At 36.2% G+C, this 17,662-nt stretch overlaps 1 protein-coding gene across 2 annotated transcripts in view; it reads right to left on the bottom strand.

The window, feature by feature from the left end:
* Positions 1 to 17,662, bottom strand: part of TAB2 (TGF-beta activated kinase 1 (MAP3K7) binding protein 2) — a 59,293-nt gene that overhangs the window by 16,041 nt on the left and 25,590 nt on the right. Inside the window, exon 2 of one of the 2 annotated variants that reach the window (XM_079298867.1) lies at positions 2,774 to 2,966. In XM_079298867.1, coding sequence (XP_079154993.1) covers positions 2,774 to 2,875 — 102 coding nt within the window. In that variant the 5' untranslated portion in view covers positions 2,876 to 2,966. Of the gene's footprint in view, positions 1 to 2,773; positions 2,967 to 17,662 lie in introns of those variants that run through there. The other variant, XM_079298868.1, reaches the window with a different exon arrangement.

The following is a 17,662-nucleotide window of genomic DNA, read 5'->3' as shown; positions in this document are numbered from 1 at the left end:
GTTTCCTCCTAAGTTTCCCTATCAGCTCTTTGGTGGTCCTCTGTTTCTAGTATGCCATATAATGTATAGGTATTTCAACAGTGGGCTATTTACCTCCAGGTATTTGCATATTCTCTTTAAGTTTTTTATCATAAGCATATAATGCTACAAACCTTTGTTTAGAAACAGCTGTAAGTGATTGGATACAAAGAATTCATGGAGGATGACTCAAGTATCTGTACATTTTCTCTGCACAATTCACAGTGATCCAAAAAAACTTTCCTTTTTATAAAAGCCTCATCAGTAACACTATAAACTGCATAATTGCTTATATTCTTTCAGATTCTCACCTGGGGTATCTTACAATTCCTAGCTTAAAGTAACCATCTTGATATATAATGCCTGCACATAAGGTATTGTGCAGGCAAGGCATTTCTTACATCAAATGTCCTCAAGTACTTGTCTTTGTCCTAAACTACACTTACTGTCTTTATTGGAAACACTGTTTAACTACAAGGTGACAGAACTCAGGATTCATACACTGTTCCAGCAGCATTGAAAATGTGAACAAGTTCTCTCAAATTCTGCTTTTCAATCTTTCCCATCAGTCCAAGTACAAAATTCGTTAGTTTGCAGAAGACATGTTAGGCAGCAACAACCCCAAACAAACTGAAACACAAACAAAACCCCAAGCCAAAAAGAGTAGCAAAGTTAGAATTTACATCAGAGAAACCAGAGCTCATGAAATTTCAAAGAACCACCAACATGACAGGATTTTCTTGGTGAGTCTTTAGCTCTGGGTTCACAAAAAAGGTAGCCTTCCAGTGTGACAGTTTACACTCTAGACTGTTTTTGAAAGATCCTCTAATGAAAGCTGACTTAAAACACTTCCTCAAAACCTAAACCCTTCCCCATAAATCTGTCATAATATGGGATGTACAGTATCTTCACAGCTATAATGTTTTTTTATTAAAAGAAATCCACCATATTCAATGTCACAAAGACTGCCGAGTCTCTTAAAGACAAGCATTAGTTTTCAGATTTATCAAGAATTACATTCAAAAGATGATTACTGATGCATTCACTCCATCAAAGTCCACAGACATTGCTGAACAAGCAGTTCTCATGTTTGAAGAACAAAACTATACTTGTAGTATAAAGTCCTACAGAGCACTAACATAAAAACAGTGTACAATCCTGAGGACAAGTATAGGGAATTTATATTCTGGTTCAGTTTTATTTTCAGCTAAATTATGAAAAAGAATGGACTGGAGAAAGCTTGAAACCTCATGAGCCCCAAACAGCATTTTGCCTTCTTGCAAATCAAAACCAATTCTCTTGATGAAACACACTTTTCACAACTTCTTACTCTAGAAAGACTGGAGAGTCATGATAAAGTCTTGGCAATATGAATGTTAAATTGTCACAGACACTCTTCCCAGCATTACAAACACTTTATTTGGATGTATGTGTGCGTGAGTACATATACATCTGTAAGTACAGAAAAAAAATGTATTTCATATTAAAAATACACATAAATATCAAGACAATTACAACATAAAGCATGTTGAATCACAACCACAGATGTCCTAGCCATAGTCCAGAGACAGTTAACTTCTGGGAAGTCATAACCCATCATTTTTCCTATCAGTGTATACTGATGATCAGTATGACTATTTGGATAATTCTCTTATTAACCAGAGTAAATCAAATGTTGAATATCTTGGAATGAAAGAGAAAATCAATCAGTATGGATGCTCTGAATCAATGGAAAGTGTAAAGCAAACATGTTTAAGCAACATAATTAAATAAGTCTACCAGCATCTGTTATCTCTAGGCATTTAGGTGTCCCTATTGGGTTTTGGAGGGACAAATTAATTTATATTCTGAAGTAGCTAATACAATGTTATAGAACAAGAAACTGATTAAAAATATGGTATGTGTTCTGATAGTGGCAGCATTACAAACAGACAGCTGCATGTAGAAGTTGAGAATATGCAGCTTTAGCACTAGCTACAGCACTAGTCAAAAATGCTTTGTCACTATTAAGCCCAACAGAAATCCATTAATTAACTACATAGATTCCAAAGGTACAGCAAAAAAAAATATAGCCCATCTGGCAGCCAAAGCCCTGGGCAGATGCACACTTGTGCCTCACCCCCATTCAGGTGGCAAGGCTACAAGCACCTCACCCTGCCTGAAAGAGCCTGACTTATATCTGTGGTTGTGCTCCAGGCACCTTGCTGCAGAGGGTACCTAAGGCCACCAGAGCTGCCTCTGCAGGCCAAGGGAGCTGGGAATGGAAAGCATCAGGGCCAACCTGCACGCAGGCAAGGGCCCACCTTTAAGATGGAAACCAGGTAGCAAAGTTGCTTCTGAACCTGCTCCAACACTCAAATAAAAATTAAAATAAAATTTAAAAATGCCACACTTTTAACATTGCCTTAAATTGTCCCTGCTGGACTTAAGTTGGCTTTGCATCCCTCCTTTTGCCACAGTTAGTTTTGGCTCTTGACACAGCCAACAGGCATAAGCATACCGATTGGTGAGACAGCAGTCTCCATACACACACTGATTATTGATTTACAAGCTGATTTACTTGCCCAATTAGGCATGGAAAAAGAGAGGCCAATATAACACTTTGCTTGCTGTGCTATATATCGAAATTGGCTGTGTATATTTGTCTCATAGAGAAAAAACAAAAAGAAAAACATCTGCTTTCAAAGGGGACACCCATACAGAAAGTTTAAATTACAATGCTGCTTGCTTGTACAGCCATGAACAGAGCACTGACCTGTAACATGCATCTGGACACAACACCTTCAGGTACCTCAGGAAACTTCTGTCGCAGGTCATGTAAAACCTGAATATCAATTTGCTGGCTTCCTTGGGCCATTCGTATATTGCCTGGTCAGGATTGTTTTTCAACAGGCAGTTTTAGGCCTTAGTAAAGGGAGTACTCATCTCCTCTTCTGTCCCAGCATTTTCTGGAAGAGAAAGAAAAGCCTTGAGACACCAAAAGCAAGCACTTCTGATGTAACAAAAAAAGAACACTCCACAAAAATCCAAAACACATATAAAATCCCTTTCAGTTATGCAACCTAAGTCAGTACTTTATGTTGATGCTTTCCCATGGGATATCTCTGGCTAAGTAACTGTCCTTCACGCACTCATAACCTTGAAAATTGCCCATCCATAGACACATCTGAGGATCAGTTCCCTTCAATCTTTGGTTTTATAGTGATATGATAAAATACCTTAAAAACAAGAAAAGTACTTGATTTATCGAAGTATTAAAATTATTTGGTTTAAGAACATAATTTTTACTCATTTTAAACAAAACCAAATGCAAAGCAGTACACATCAAATACTGGAAAATAGTGTTCACTCAACTTTTGAATGTACCTGCATTTTTATCTTTACTATCACTGGTTTTGTTTACATTGTTTTCTCAGGATATTTGGATATAAGCTCAATGTCTCTAAGTTTCAGAATTTACTAGCAATTGTCTACTTCACCCAACATACTTCTGAAATTATTACTAGAAGGAAATGACACTGCAACAACTTAGGCTTCTTTAACTAATTCTGTTTCTGCTTTGAATGAAATTATGAAGAGCTATGAACAAGACTATTGCACAATCACCCAATCAACACATTCATACAAATTATCTGTCCAGACCATATGATATCTACAGGCTTTTACCAAGAATTTCTACCAATAAATCTTCAAAAAATGGACATGTGTGCTTAGCAATGGAATGGTATCTTTTTCATATGAACTAATATTACAAATAAATGTGACCATATGGTTCATAAAAACCCTGACATAGTTAACTCCAACATGCATTTACCTCTTAAATTAGCAAATTTTATTCAAGCATCACCATGAATTTTATTTACTTTCTCTGTGGCAGCAGTAGAGCAATTAAAAAAATTACTCAGTCTATGTCTCACTGGAAGTACATCCATGGTATTTCTTCAATGGTTTACAGTGCTAGACTAATCTGAGCAGTGACAAGACACTACTGATCTTGCACCTTCTTTAAAGAAATTATAATGAAAAACACTGTTCAAATTAAAAAACTAAACAATTACATTGTTTATAAAAAACTGTACTGCAATATTTCTCTCATTAAACTTCAAATCTGACAAGATCACAGCAAGTCCACAAAAACAAAAGATCGCATTAACAAGAAAAGTGGTTTACCTTAGCTTAGTATCAAATGCCACTTTTCCACCCCTCTTCTACAAAGCAATCCATATAACTTCTTAAAAATAGTTAACTCTGTAATTTCTCCTAAGACTGCTGATTTTTTTTTCCAATTTCTCTAACCTGCATTAAAGCAAACCACTTTGCAATATGCTTTATTATTTCAGAAGACCAAATTCTATGATCTGCATCTCAAGTTCCTTGTACATTACCAAAATTTTGTATTTACTCTTTATTTACATTGTATCACCAAAAAACACCTTCACAGCTAGTACAGCAAAAACTCCAGGAAAGAGATTAATGCATGTAGTCTTTTCAAAAAAACCACAGAGAATAAATTTAAAAAACAGTATTTAAAACAAATGCTCCACATTTTCATCCCAGTGCACCATTTCAATGCAGTATTTTGTATTCTGACTCATTTTTCAATGTCTGAAGTCTTGACAAAACGCACAATGACCACGATTTCCATTTATTACTCTGAAAGAGCAAACTATTATAACAATTACCTTCACATTCAAAAGTCCTGCAGAAAAAACTCATCTGCACCTTCATGAGGCATAAAGTGATTTATGGGTCATCATTCAAAGCTTATAAAGTTCAATTATTAGTTGGTAGCATGCAAAACTTGGGAGATAGCTTATTTTTATTTTTTCTACTGTACTTTTAAGTTTTGGTGGCTTAGCATCAAGCAGATGCCTGCAGGCACTATCACTTCACTAGATTTGCTGATGAATTTTTGCACGTGTGCATCATTGTGTCAGCATAGCAAAGTATGATATTTATTCTAAAACGGGAGGAAGTAAACCAAAGAGGCTCTGCCCCCACTATCTTAATTCAGAGAAATATACTCCAACACAAAAAGAAAAGTTTTTTTCCTGAGTTTCAATTACAATAGGCAACTAATATGGTTTCACTGACAATTTAACATATGAAAAATGTATCATATGAATATGATTGTCATTCAAATTACTACTTCAAGAAGAAAAACACACTAAAGAGGTCAAAGATACCAAAAGATTATTAATAAACTTAAATTAATCTTAAGGAAGACCAAAGTGACAGGTCATGAGGACTTCTGAGGTCTCTCATGAAAAGAAAAATGAAAAAGTTTTTCATGTTCTTGATGTTGCAAGAAACTACCAAAAGGAGTCAGGATCCATCTCCAGAGGCAAACTTAAAGGAACTAAAAGTTACTTTGATATATGCAAGCCTAAGGAACAAACACACACCACTGCTGTCAGCCATGGAACTCAGGATCATCCACAATATTGTCAGAAATATTCTTAGGATATTGTTAGAAAGTAACATACGCAAGTGGAAAATAAAAGGCATGAATGCAAGAGTGAATAGCCAAGACTGCCAGTAATTAGACTGTAAAAGAAAAGGGTACCAACAGGAGGCAAAGGAAACTGCTGGCTTCATTCAGAGACTCTGGCATAAAAATAAAGGCAATACAGCATTAAAGAAGTAATCAGAAAAATCTATTCAAGAAATTAATTACTGGAAGAAGGAAAATTCAACACTGGTGACTCAGAGAAATAATTCTTCCTAAAATCATTAATACAAGAGTTTAATTACAAAGGAAAACTTGTAAATACTAGAGTACAGTACAATATAAAGTTATTCTTGTAGCAATGTCCATTTACTAACCATTTTACATACTGCTTCTAGCTATTAAAAAAAACCCAAAACAACCCCTTCAATGTGACTTTACAATGCTGAAGAGACAGAGATCCCAGGGCTCATTTATGCCAGAAATACTAAGTAACCGGAAGAATTAATTAGCTGTGTCCTTTTTCAAAGCGTATTGGCATGATCCCCAGACAACTTAAAAGGCCTGGCAATTGTATCATGATGGAGCTCCCGTTGAAGCTTTATTCTGTGAATACTATTGAAACCAAAGTAAACAATGTGTCATCTCCCAAAGACTACTCAGAACCATGAGCATGAGACACAAAATAAGCTGCCTCTCTTGTTTTTGAAAATATTCGAAGACAACTTAATGCAAAATATAATTCAGATGCCAAATACTAGCCCATTATAGTGCTGGACCAGTGCTATCTAATAATTTTTCAAGTTTCCTTTCTTCTGACAGAGCACATGTTTAAAATATCACAGACAATTCTTCAGTACAAAACTTAACTTAGTATCGTGTTGACTTTCCACAAAACACCTATAAAACAAGTGCTCTTCAGTGTAGATTCTGCCAGAATGGATTTCATTAAATAATTAAACCTGAGAAAAATCTAAACAAAGATGCTGACAGACTAGAATGTTATCTGCACTTCTTGTTCATTACTAATTTTTTCCTACTGCAACTTCACACACAGTCCATGACACAATAAATACCAAAGGTAACTGTGCAGATTTTAACATAATTGCTGTATTTAATAATTCCATTAAAGTTATGATGTACTCATTATGACTGAAGTCCCATTTATGGTCAGCTACCATTGGGAAAACAGCCTTTGTCCGTTCAAGAGAACAGCTTTTGGAAATATGCAGAACACTGCCACAGTAACCAGCATGCCCTTCACCTCCTCCAAACTCAGATCAATGCAGCCTTTGTATATCCCTTGTTCATCTACATCCACTAAGTAAATTGCTCACACTTTTCTGTGTTTCTAATCTCATCATATCTGATCTGTATTTTACTCACCTGGCTAAAATGTTGTAAAAGTAATTTATCTAAAAGCTTATTTTAGAAATCTGGCTGCAAATATTTTTTAAGAGAGTGAATGCAAAAACAAGAGAACATCTTCTTGCACTGTTAATGGTGCAGGTTACAGATACTGCATAAAAAGACTGCTGTAATGACAGGAAATCAGATGCAGTAAATTGCAATGCTAAACCAACCGCAGAAACACACAAACAACTATAAAGATGGCTGAAAAAAATCAAAACCCTCTATACTTATCTCAGGCTCCTTCATCAGGACTAAGACACACAAAGTATCTGTGCATTAACTCCAAAAAATAAAATTATCTTCATCTTTCCTCACTCCATGCTTTCATGAGCAATACCCTCTACCTTGCCCCATATATATAGCTACCTTTTTTTCTGTTATCTTATCCAAACACCTATCCAGGCACCAAGCCAACAAATATTAAGAAACTTCTATGGGCTCTTTTTTCAGCCAGACCTCAATTCTGATGTTTCACTTCAATAATTCAACCAAAGACTAACCTTAGGTCACTTTCCATTGAGGGTTTCTTTACACTGAATTGCTTGAATGACAAAGTATAGCTGATACTAATATTGCTAGCAATTCTTTCAGCTTTCTTTAAAAATATAATTTCCTCTTCAGTCTACAAGACTGGCAATCACATAAAAAATATATGAATCTCTATCCACAGAAGACCCCTTCTAAGCAGGATCTCCATTCCTCTGACAGTAACAAGCATTGCAAGCTTATTGCCAGTTTGAACTTATTTGTGTGTTAACACTTCCCTTACAATTAGAAGTATGCTTTTGTATCCCTGTTGCTTGGGGAGAAAAAAAGAACATCAGACATTAAATGCCATACTGTTCTCTTGCAACCTACTTCTCCAACCTCTTACATGCCAATTTCCATACCTATTCTTCCTTTTTTTCCTCACTTATAACTGCACCTTCTTGTTAAATACAAGACCATAAACTTTCACTGTATGTGTGCCTAGCAAATGGCAGGGGGGCAGGCAGAAACTGAAGACACACCACTGCATGTAAGGCCAACTTTTCCTTAAAGAAATTGGTTCTTAGCTACATGCAGGACAGCACACTCAACTGTGTCACTGACACCTTGCAGGCAGGAAAAAAGGAAAACCCAAGAATAACAAAACCAAAATCATATGGCTGTCTGAGAAACTACAACACACACACAAAATTATAAATCAATCAGCAAGAAACAATGAAATTCTTTTCTCCCCATCTAGCCCTAATAGACTTTTTCTGAAAGCTTACATGGAGCCAAATATCAGACAGCCTGAACACACACTTGTTTACTTAAAATTGAAATTTAGAGTAATTTTGCAAGGGAAAAAATACAGAAACAAGAACATTCTACCACAGAGTCCCATATTCTTATTCTTTCTGCAAAAGAGATTAATAAGTGATGACAAAATCTAAATTCTTATGCTAACATCGCTAATGATTTGGATGTATATTTTTTTTTTTAAGTGTGAGAACTGGATGATGGAAACAGGTTTATTAAATATTCCTAGTAGAATTTAATTGTTCTAATATATTACTCAGCTTTTCCATAGCTAATTTGAACCATTTCAATAGTTCTTCACCAGTATCTCTGCTTAAAGAATAATGTTATCAAATCCAGATGTTATACTTTACTCATTACCATCCATCTCTTAAATAAATAATGAATAAATTTAGCCTATCACAGATTGTTTCCCATCTCATTCTCAACCTACTACACAATGATACTTCCTTGTAACTGTTTGCCAGAGTTCAGCTCTGCACTGATCTGAATCCAAACAAGAACATGAAGGATATAAATCTGATTTCATTGCATGATGACCTTAAAACTGAAAAAAACCCCCAGAACTGCAAACAAGCATCACTAGGAGTTTTTCCCAAGCACATTACTGAATTGGATCAAACCAAAAGACTTCTATCAAGTAATTAATGATCAGCAAGGTCCGAGGAAAATGGCAAACTCTTGAACAGTTCAGAGAAATAAGCTGTTCCTATGGAAAATTTATTTTAAGTGACCATACCTGGAAGCAACCTCTACCTGGAAGCAATTCCTACCTGGAAGCACAACATGGTATTTTTTATTCCTCCAAATTCATTACAAAGAGTAATTTCCAGAAATAAAGTTTTATTTAACACATTTCATAATGTCTTTTAAACTCCTGGCCGGAATAACAATGTACTTTAATGGGTCCCACAGCAAAAGTGTACACACATGAAACATTTAAAGAGGTTTAATCTGTCAGGTATTTCCTTGGAAACTATGACCAGTTACACGATTTCTTTTTCAAGGGAAATTAGTTGGGGTTGTACTTTTTTCATGTTGAGTACATTTAAAGAAAAAAAAAAAAAAAAAAGGGTTTTGTTTTGTTTAACTGTGGATTTTTAACTCTCGCTAGTTCAGTAATGCTAACGCACACATTAAGGGACTCTATTAATGGACTGTATGTAAGTTTGGTATGGATTCTTTTTTCCTCTTTCCCTTAAGAGAACTAATTAAAAACAAAGCCACCATCCTTTACAGCAGGTCATTCTGTCAATTCTATCAAAGCACAGCTGACATTTTCATCTACAGCTCAGCAATGTGTTGGTAAACCTCATACATAAGCACATTAAAAATGAGGCTTTTCAGATAACTAAAAACTTCCTCAGGAATACGGTTTCATTAGAGAAAAATCTCTCACAACAGCTGAGCCTGACTTAAGCTACTGTTAGGAGTTGGCATTTTGAGATTTGACCTGTATTCTTTGTATGTTAGCAACAGAAATCTGGATCTGAAAGCTTTGAAATTTGTAAAAAGGATTAAATTCATTTTTACTGGAGATGAACTAAAGGTGAGGAAAACAAAACACCTCTAAGACAGCATTTCAATTCTTATACTTATTCTCCAAGGCACATCCAGCTGTTTAAGAGCAACACTTCTCTTGTGCTCTCCTGTCCACATAGTTCTCACAAGACCCCTAATACCTCTACATCACTACCCATTAAGTGATACTGGAAATATATGTGAAGATAAAAATCAAGATTTCTGAACTACATGTGTATCTTAAATACAGTACTTGATGAAGCTCAGAATTAAATGTCCAAGAATGTTATAAATCTATCCTTAGGAACCATTTTCTTCACCTTAGAAGCAACCATATCTTTTGTATGTGTCTTGTAAAACCTGTTTCATGGAAGTTGTAGGATGTCATATGGAAATGAGAACACAAAGCTAAAATTGCATGCATAATCCAGTCAGGATATTTTTAAAAGTTATATCAATAAATGCCACAGTAACACTACAATCTGACTGCATAAGGATTCCAATCCTAACACTCTTCATGTCAGTTTTACCTAGATAACCAAAACTCTCCACCTTTAAATAGATTTAGTCCCTTTTTTATTATGCAACTGTGTACATTTGCTGCCATTGCTCAGCTTCTCAATGAATGAAAAGCCATTGCTAATTCACAGGAAGGTCAAGTAGTAAGTATTAATCTTCACATCCCCAAGTGTGATTGTATCAAGTTTCTTCCATAGGTTAACAATATGAGAAAGCAGTCAAGTATTTTTTTCCTCCTGCATACTTAATTTCTACTGTCGCTGTAGCATAAAGCTTTCATAAAGACAATCCTCTATGAACTCTCTGAAGTCAAAAGCAGTTGTGGCTGTCTTGAAGAATATGCACTATTTTCAATGCAACTGTTCTAAGAGTTGAAGGGAGAGAAAAAACCTTAAGACAAAAATGGAAATCAGATAAAGAGGCAGGAAAACCACACCTACCAGCCCTTATTAAAAAATCTTGAAAAAGTCACTGAAAACAATGACAGTCTACAAGGAAACATGATTAAACTTTTTTTTTTTTTTTTTTTATTCACTTGACAATATTTCCTTTAAAACCTGCTTTTGGTTGACAACTGACAAAAACATACAAAAGCTTCCTAAAATGAAGCAATGATTTTAAACAACCAGTTTAAATCTAGCCAAATGCTATAATCTCTCACAGACTCTCTGATCATCATGTGCAGTAATGTAAGAATATAAATACCCTACTGAGTCAAAAAATGGTCATTTTAGCTCGGTATTTTCTGCAAGAGTGGCAACAAAAAGCAATATTCAGGAAGAACATGTAAGCCTAAGCCTTTTTTGAACACATTCCTCTCATTCTTTCTGTATCTACAACTGTGTGATTGAGGAAACTTGAGAACAACACCTTGTCTATTCTCTTTACAGACCTGTTGACGATGTATTCATCAAATTCCTTTTCTTAATCTACTGAAATTATGTACTCCTCCATTGCACTGTGGCAAAGAATTTTAGTTTACTACTCCGTGCATTACGAAAGAGTAATTCAAAATCCACCAAAACATCTTCCTTAGACTATTATCAAACCTCTTGTCCTACAGGTCCTGAGTGGTACACAGTCCAAGCTGCAGGATTTCCTAACAGTTCTGCATTCACCACCTGCAATAATTTTCAAGCTCCACTCATAAATCCTCCTACAATCTTCACCTCTCCAAACTGCTAAGTCTGTCATCTAAATGCCGCCTTGGAAGGCAAGAGTTGTGTCCTTAATTAAAAATAAAATATCTTCTCATTACCTTTTCTAACACCAACATATGCTCCCTGAAATACAGGGACTGTAGCCCTCAGTACTGAAGGGCAAGGCTTACCAGGGCTTTACACAGGAACGACACCATTTCTCATGTCCTCAGTATCTTTCTGATGATGCCCAATAGCTCTGCTGGCTTTTCCATCTGCTCCTGAACATTGCACCAAAAGTTTCACTTAACTCCTCACAAATCCAAGACTGCTCTTTTCAGTTGCAATGAGCTATGAATGTAGTATCTGTGCACAAGATCAGGCTCATTACACACCACAAGATAATATACTAGAACGTTAATGATCTATCCCTCTTTCTTCCACCTATACCTTTCCTTCTCCTATCTAGTACCTTAACGTCATTAGCTATGAAAGTCTTCAACATTTTCTAATATTTTACTACATCCTAGTTCATTGAGTAGAAGACAGCTTGGTAAAACCTGCAATGTGAAGAAGAATCAGAGCCACAGCCAAGGAAGTCCAGCACAAGAGTCAGGCTTGTTATACAAAGCCTGATGTATCTGCGGGCTGTGACCACAGTAAAAAGTAGGGTAACAATTGTCACTTTGTTTATTGCTATCACCCTGCTTTCATGACTTGTAATCACTACTCTACAGACAGAACAATTCTAATAGCTGTTTCTGAGACGGCTCCAGAATAGTTTGTAAAGTTTCAGGTTTTACATCTGACCAATCCACATCAGATCTAAGTCTTCCTTGAACAAATTGCCCCCAAAAAGCTGTAGATGTTTAGGGAACTTGCCAGTAACCTACTGCCAAGAGCAGCAATAAAATGTATGTGAATGACAAGTTCTTTGAGCAGCTTCAGGAACCTCTGCAATAGCTGACTCCGGGCCAAAGGGCACTACCCTGCAGCCTAAGTACACAGAAGCCCATCTCAAAACCTCATGGCTGCTAACACCCTTTCAATAGCATGAAACCACATTCCAACTAGACCTGGATCTGCAGAGCTTTCAGACTTCTGGCTCCACTGCTGAAAACCACAGTCCAGCATGACTAGCTGCTTCAGAGCTGATAATCTGAACTCTAGAATCATCAGTCCCATGACAGTTTCACTGCACCCAGGGAAGATTCAGCTTACACTTGCTAAACTCATATTTAATTTAAAAATCTTCACATAAATGAAACAGACATCTCATGAAATGAGAATCACAACACCTAGCTACATATTTAGCAGTAGTTTTTGATAGTGATTTCCCAGTTTAAAACCAAAACAAGACAGTACACATACCAGATATACCTTTCAGTAAGAGATGCACAGTTACTACCGCCATCATGGGACATCAGTATATAGAAGCAGGCACATAGGAAGGACACGATGCCTTTTGTTCTTAGAAGACCACATGACCAAGAATATGTCTGGATTTTTCAATGTATTCAAAATCACACATTAACAATTTAGTTTTTGAAAACAGGAATATGACTTAGAGAAAGAAATTTAGATCAAGACAACTTGAAACTCCATTTAACCAAGCACAAAGAGACTCAAATCCGCATTGAAATACTGACATACAAGAGCACTGGTGAGTTTTACACTGGAACTCCATATACCTTAGCTTTCACTCTGAAAAGATCAGCAAGAAGTGTCATTGCTTCCATTCAGAACTAAGAAAGAGTGTTGTTAACACTACACCATTCCCCATGACTCTGAAGACTGTATCAGAGAAACACTTCAAACCCAGCTGCTCTGAAACTGCAATAACTCAGATTTATCCATGACAAAAAAATTGTTCAATTTCATTATTATATAGCCAATTCAATGATGAAAGAATCCAAAAGGCTAAAGAAATGCTAAGTTACATGCATGATATATAATGATTTTGCTCTCACTTATAGTGACATACAATTGTTGAATGTAAAATTATCCTGTTGTCATGTTTCCACAATAGTGGAAAATCTGAGAGTGAACTTTGTGCCCTTTTACTATGTTCCCAAAGACAAGATTACTGTATTTCGTTAAAATTCATATAAGAACAGAAACATGTTATGCCGTGTTTCAGCAGCTTGCCAATATGATATGTATTTTGGGCTATTCAGTTCATAGCAAGAAGCTCTGGAAAGTCTCTGTATCCAGGCAAATAGCTGAACTTCAGCAGTTCAATACAGAAGTCAACAACAGCATAACAAATCTCAGAGCTTGCACTATGTAACACAATCTTCCAATGGTTTTCCTGATGACTAGATTGGTATTTGAAAGACTTATTTCTGCATTTCGCATTGATACTAAAGCAAGAACCCCTAAAAATGCTGATGAGTTCCATTATCCTAAATCTGTAAGCTAGGAATTAAGCTAATCACAGATCAAGGGACATGACAGCATTTTAGGGAGCACATTCCAGAATCAAAGTATCACAATAACTGCCAATAGCCACAACCAAAAACTTCTGAATATGAGGTAATAATTTTAAACTAGAAGAGCATACATTTAGATTCAATACAAGGAGGAAATTACTTGTGTTGAGGGTGGTGAGACACTGGAACAGGTTGCCCAGGGAAGTTGTGGGTGCCCCTCCTTGCCATGAACAGTTTGGTGGATCTTTGAGCAACGTGAACCTCTGAAAGGTGCTCCTGATCTTACCAGCCCCTTTCATATCTAAAACATTCTGTATCAGTGGTGTCCAAACCAAGGATAAGTAACTGGATTTTGATGCAGTTACGTAATGTCTTTTTTCCTCCAATTACAAGATGTTGCTGAAGTCAGGCTGTATAGCACATTAAATGCATCCAATTACATTAAGAAAAACATACAGAAATCCTACTAGTAGCAAGGCATGCCTATTGTTGTCTTATTCACATCATAAGACATATCCTATTTCCTAGTATTTGCACTACATTTTTCCCTAGAGAAAAGAAATGGCTCATGTATAATATCGGCCTAAACCGTTGTGTATACACCTAGTGTATAAAAAGTGAGACTTTGTGAAACAAAAAAAAGCTTGTCCCAAATAATTTCAAAATTTTGTGGAATCTTTCTTACTGTTTTGACTGAAAACATTAATTTATGGGAAAAAATCCTAAGACATTTGCATCACTCTCTTTCTTTCTTAGGCACACATAATGTACAGACTGTTTCCTGAATTTACAAGGAAGATCTTCTAAGTATTTCCCTGATTTCATGGAAGCATTCTCTATCCTTTACTTTTTAACTTAAATTTATATATTCTTAGTTGTGCAAGCCCTGTCTGTACAGTGACCCATTTTGGCACAACCTGGACACAGCAGCACAGCCCAGCAAGAGCAGCATCCACAGACAGAAAGCAAAGAAAGAAAAAGCAACAATCTGCAAGTCATATTCCAAGAAAGCCTGGTTCTCAAATGTTTGTTTGACAGTAAAAAGAAGCAAAGCACAAATTTCAAGTTCAGGTCTAGATGCACTTTTGACATTCTCTCCAGTTGTTCGAAGTTCAAATCAAAGCATACACGTTCTTATCTGGAAGATGCTCAAATCTGGCAACTATTGTCTTTTTATCATTTTTTTCCTTGTTCCCTTTATGTCTCTTGAATGTGACTAAATGAGGCAAGCTGATAACTTACTTGTGGTTTAGACAAACAAGTGAACAAATTCAAAAGGTGTCAGTATAGTTACCAATGTGAGTGGCCAGAAGTTGTCTAAAGGTTAATGACAGTTCAGTCCATTCTTTTACTGAGGATAAAAGTATAAGGTTAACTGTAAGAATCTAAGGGAGCATAAAGGATAAAAGGCTAACTCTCACCATAAGCAGGAGCTGGAGAAAAATAATCCAGGTCTGGAAAACTGATTTGGAAGAAGCTACCACCTCTGCACTAAGGCTTAAATTAATCTTGTTTTCTTGGTAATTCCCAGAATAGAGGCAACCAGCCAAGAGATTTCTCCATCCTTCATTTATTCTATTGCTCTCAAGGTTGTTACTACTGCAGTGAAGGCATCACTACTGGCAATGCCTTTGAATGCAGTTGTGGTGGCACAGAGTGCAAACCTCCTCAGGCCATGGAGGGAAACACTTTACTAAGTTTCTAACTCAGCCAATGAGATACAATAACATTTCACACACCAACAGAGGCCTCTAGCTCCAGGACTTTTCATTACCAAATTTTAAAGTGGAGCTTCTGACAGTAGGTATATTAGAATAATAATAATAGAAGAAGTATTCTAAATTTTCATTTCCTGCTACAATAAGGCTACTATGAACAATAACATTGTTATGAATATTGCTGCTGGGTCTTTGCCCTTGTAGCCATGTTACGTACTGTTCATCATATTCCATAAATGAAAAGCCAGACCAACACAGTAAACGCCTCAAAAAAGCATGACTATACCAAAGGCAAATTAATAATACAACTTTTGAAGAAAAAAGATGATAAAACACTGGGAAGCTAAGAGTAAAAAATATTAGTAACATCAAAGTTAAGCCTGATGTGCTCTAACACACATATCACTCAAGTACTGCTTAATATCCTGCAGGAACTCCACAGCACTGCCAGGGAGAGAGCTGCACACTCTGAATTTTATACATTGGAATGCAATCAAAGAGACGATTTCTCTCCTCTTATCATACTGCAGCTCATTCATCATCTTTCTCCTGTATTGCAGTAGGCAAAACACTACATTTCTGAACTGTACCATCTTCCAAACACTTTTATCAATGCAGTCTCCTTGCTGATCTCATTTAAAACACAGCAGCAATTCTAACTTGTTGAAACAACAGAAATTTTTCCAGGTCACAGGGTCAAAGTCTCCGATTCCCCATATGCTAAGCAGGCACTTCAAGAAGAATATTAACATTTTGCAAAAATTTATAGCAAGGGTTCTGTCAGCACTTGTATACAATGTGTGCAAAAACCCCCTCCATTCAGCCTGCTGAATCCACATTCATACAGCATTTCACTGTGATTCACTGACTACTTTGAGAATGCCTGGTTTATACAAAACATAACTCAAAAGAAAAGTGAAAAATTCCTGAGCAGTAAACTGGCTTTGTGGAGATTATCTGCTTAGAGAAAAGCAAAGATACCAAGGATAGCTTGAGCAATATTATTTTGAGCAAGTCTGTAAGCTATTACAAGTTACAAAGGGTATGGTTTAAGAGCAAAACAACTTCATCACCTTCCGTCTTCAGTGCTCTTTCCTGGACAGTATAAACAGTTACGTGTACACCAGAATGTACCTTTGACACCACACGAGTGTACTTGGAATCTTGGTAGTGGAATTTGTGATCCCATTTCCATTAAATCCATAGCAAAATGCATTTAATGCTTTGCATCAGCAACCCATGGCTGTGTGCACTGCACTAGAAGTGGAAGAAACAAGTCGTTTACTTCTTCTTTCCTAGCCATGAGACCACAAAACTTCCTCCTACTAGGCATGTGCTAAAATACACCATTTACAGAAAAACTGGAAGCACCTTTGGACTGTTAAAGAAAGCATCAAACAACAGAACAATCAAACAACAGAAATAATTCTTTTTCATATATACCAGACTTAGGAAGTATTTGACAAATTGCTAAGCAGCAGCAGGCTGCGTGCATCACCTAAGATTTTAATGTTTCACTGATGTGTTAGAGAAAGTTTTGCAAATCATCTGTCAAAAGTTTTCAACTATTTAGCCATATTTCATCAAAAGTGCAGTCTGAAACCTTATTAACCAAGCACTACAGCAATTAACAAATACAGATGTTGTCATGTCACAAATAACACACATCTGTATTGCAGTCCTCTAGAGCAAAATAACAGACAACCAAATAACAGAGAAAGCTTTTAGATTTTGGCAGGGACCTTTTCCCCTATGGACAGAACAGCCTGTCCCCACAAAACTAGTATTTACCAAACGTGGCTCAGTGATCAAATTACACTTTCTCTGGTATTCACAAAGTAGTGAATACACGTGTCACAAAAAGCCACAAGAAATCCACAAAGTTGAAGAGTAACTCCAAGTATTCCCTTTACTTTCCAGATACTCCTTTCAGAAAACTCTCAATTCTGTGATCTACGCAAAAGTCACATATTTTTTATATTCATATTTAAAGAGAACATTTTGCTTACATCAATTAAAATCACCTAAAAATATTCAAGTAACACAAGTAATTTCTCCAGGATGGTAATGACACTGATAATAATGTCTCAAAAGCAGGACATTTCTTATAACTGAGACTACCAAATTAAGAGCATAATTTCTGGCAAAATCTATATGCATGAAAAA

Source organism: Erithacus rubecula (assembly GCF_903797595.1).
Source record: "Erithacus rubecula genome assembly, chromosome: 2".
Lineage (NCBI taxonomy): Eukaryota > Metazoa > Chordata > Aves > Passeriformes > Muscicapidae > Erithacus > Erithacus rubecula.
Note: the sequence above shows the minus strand (reverse complement) of the source record. Positions and strands in the feature narration are given on the sequence as shown.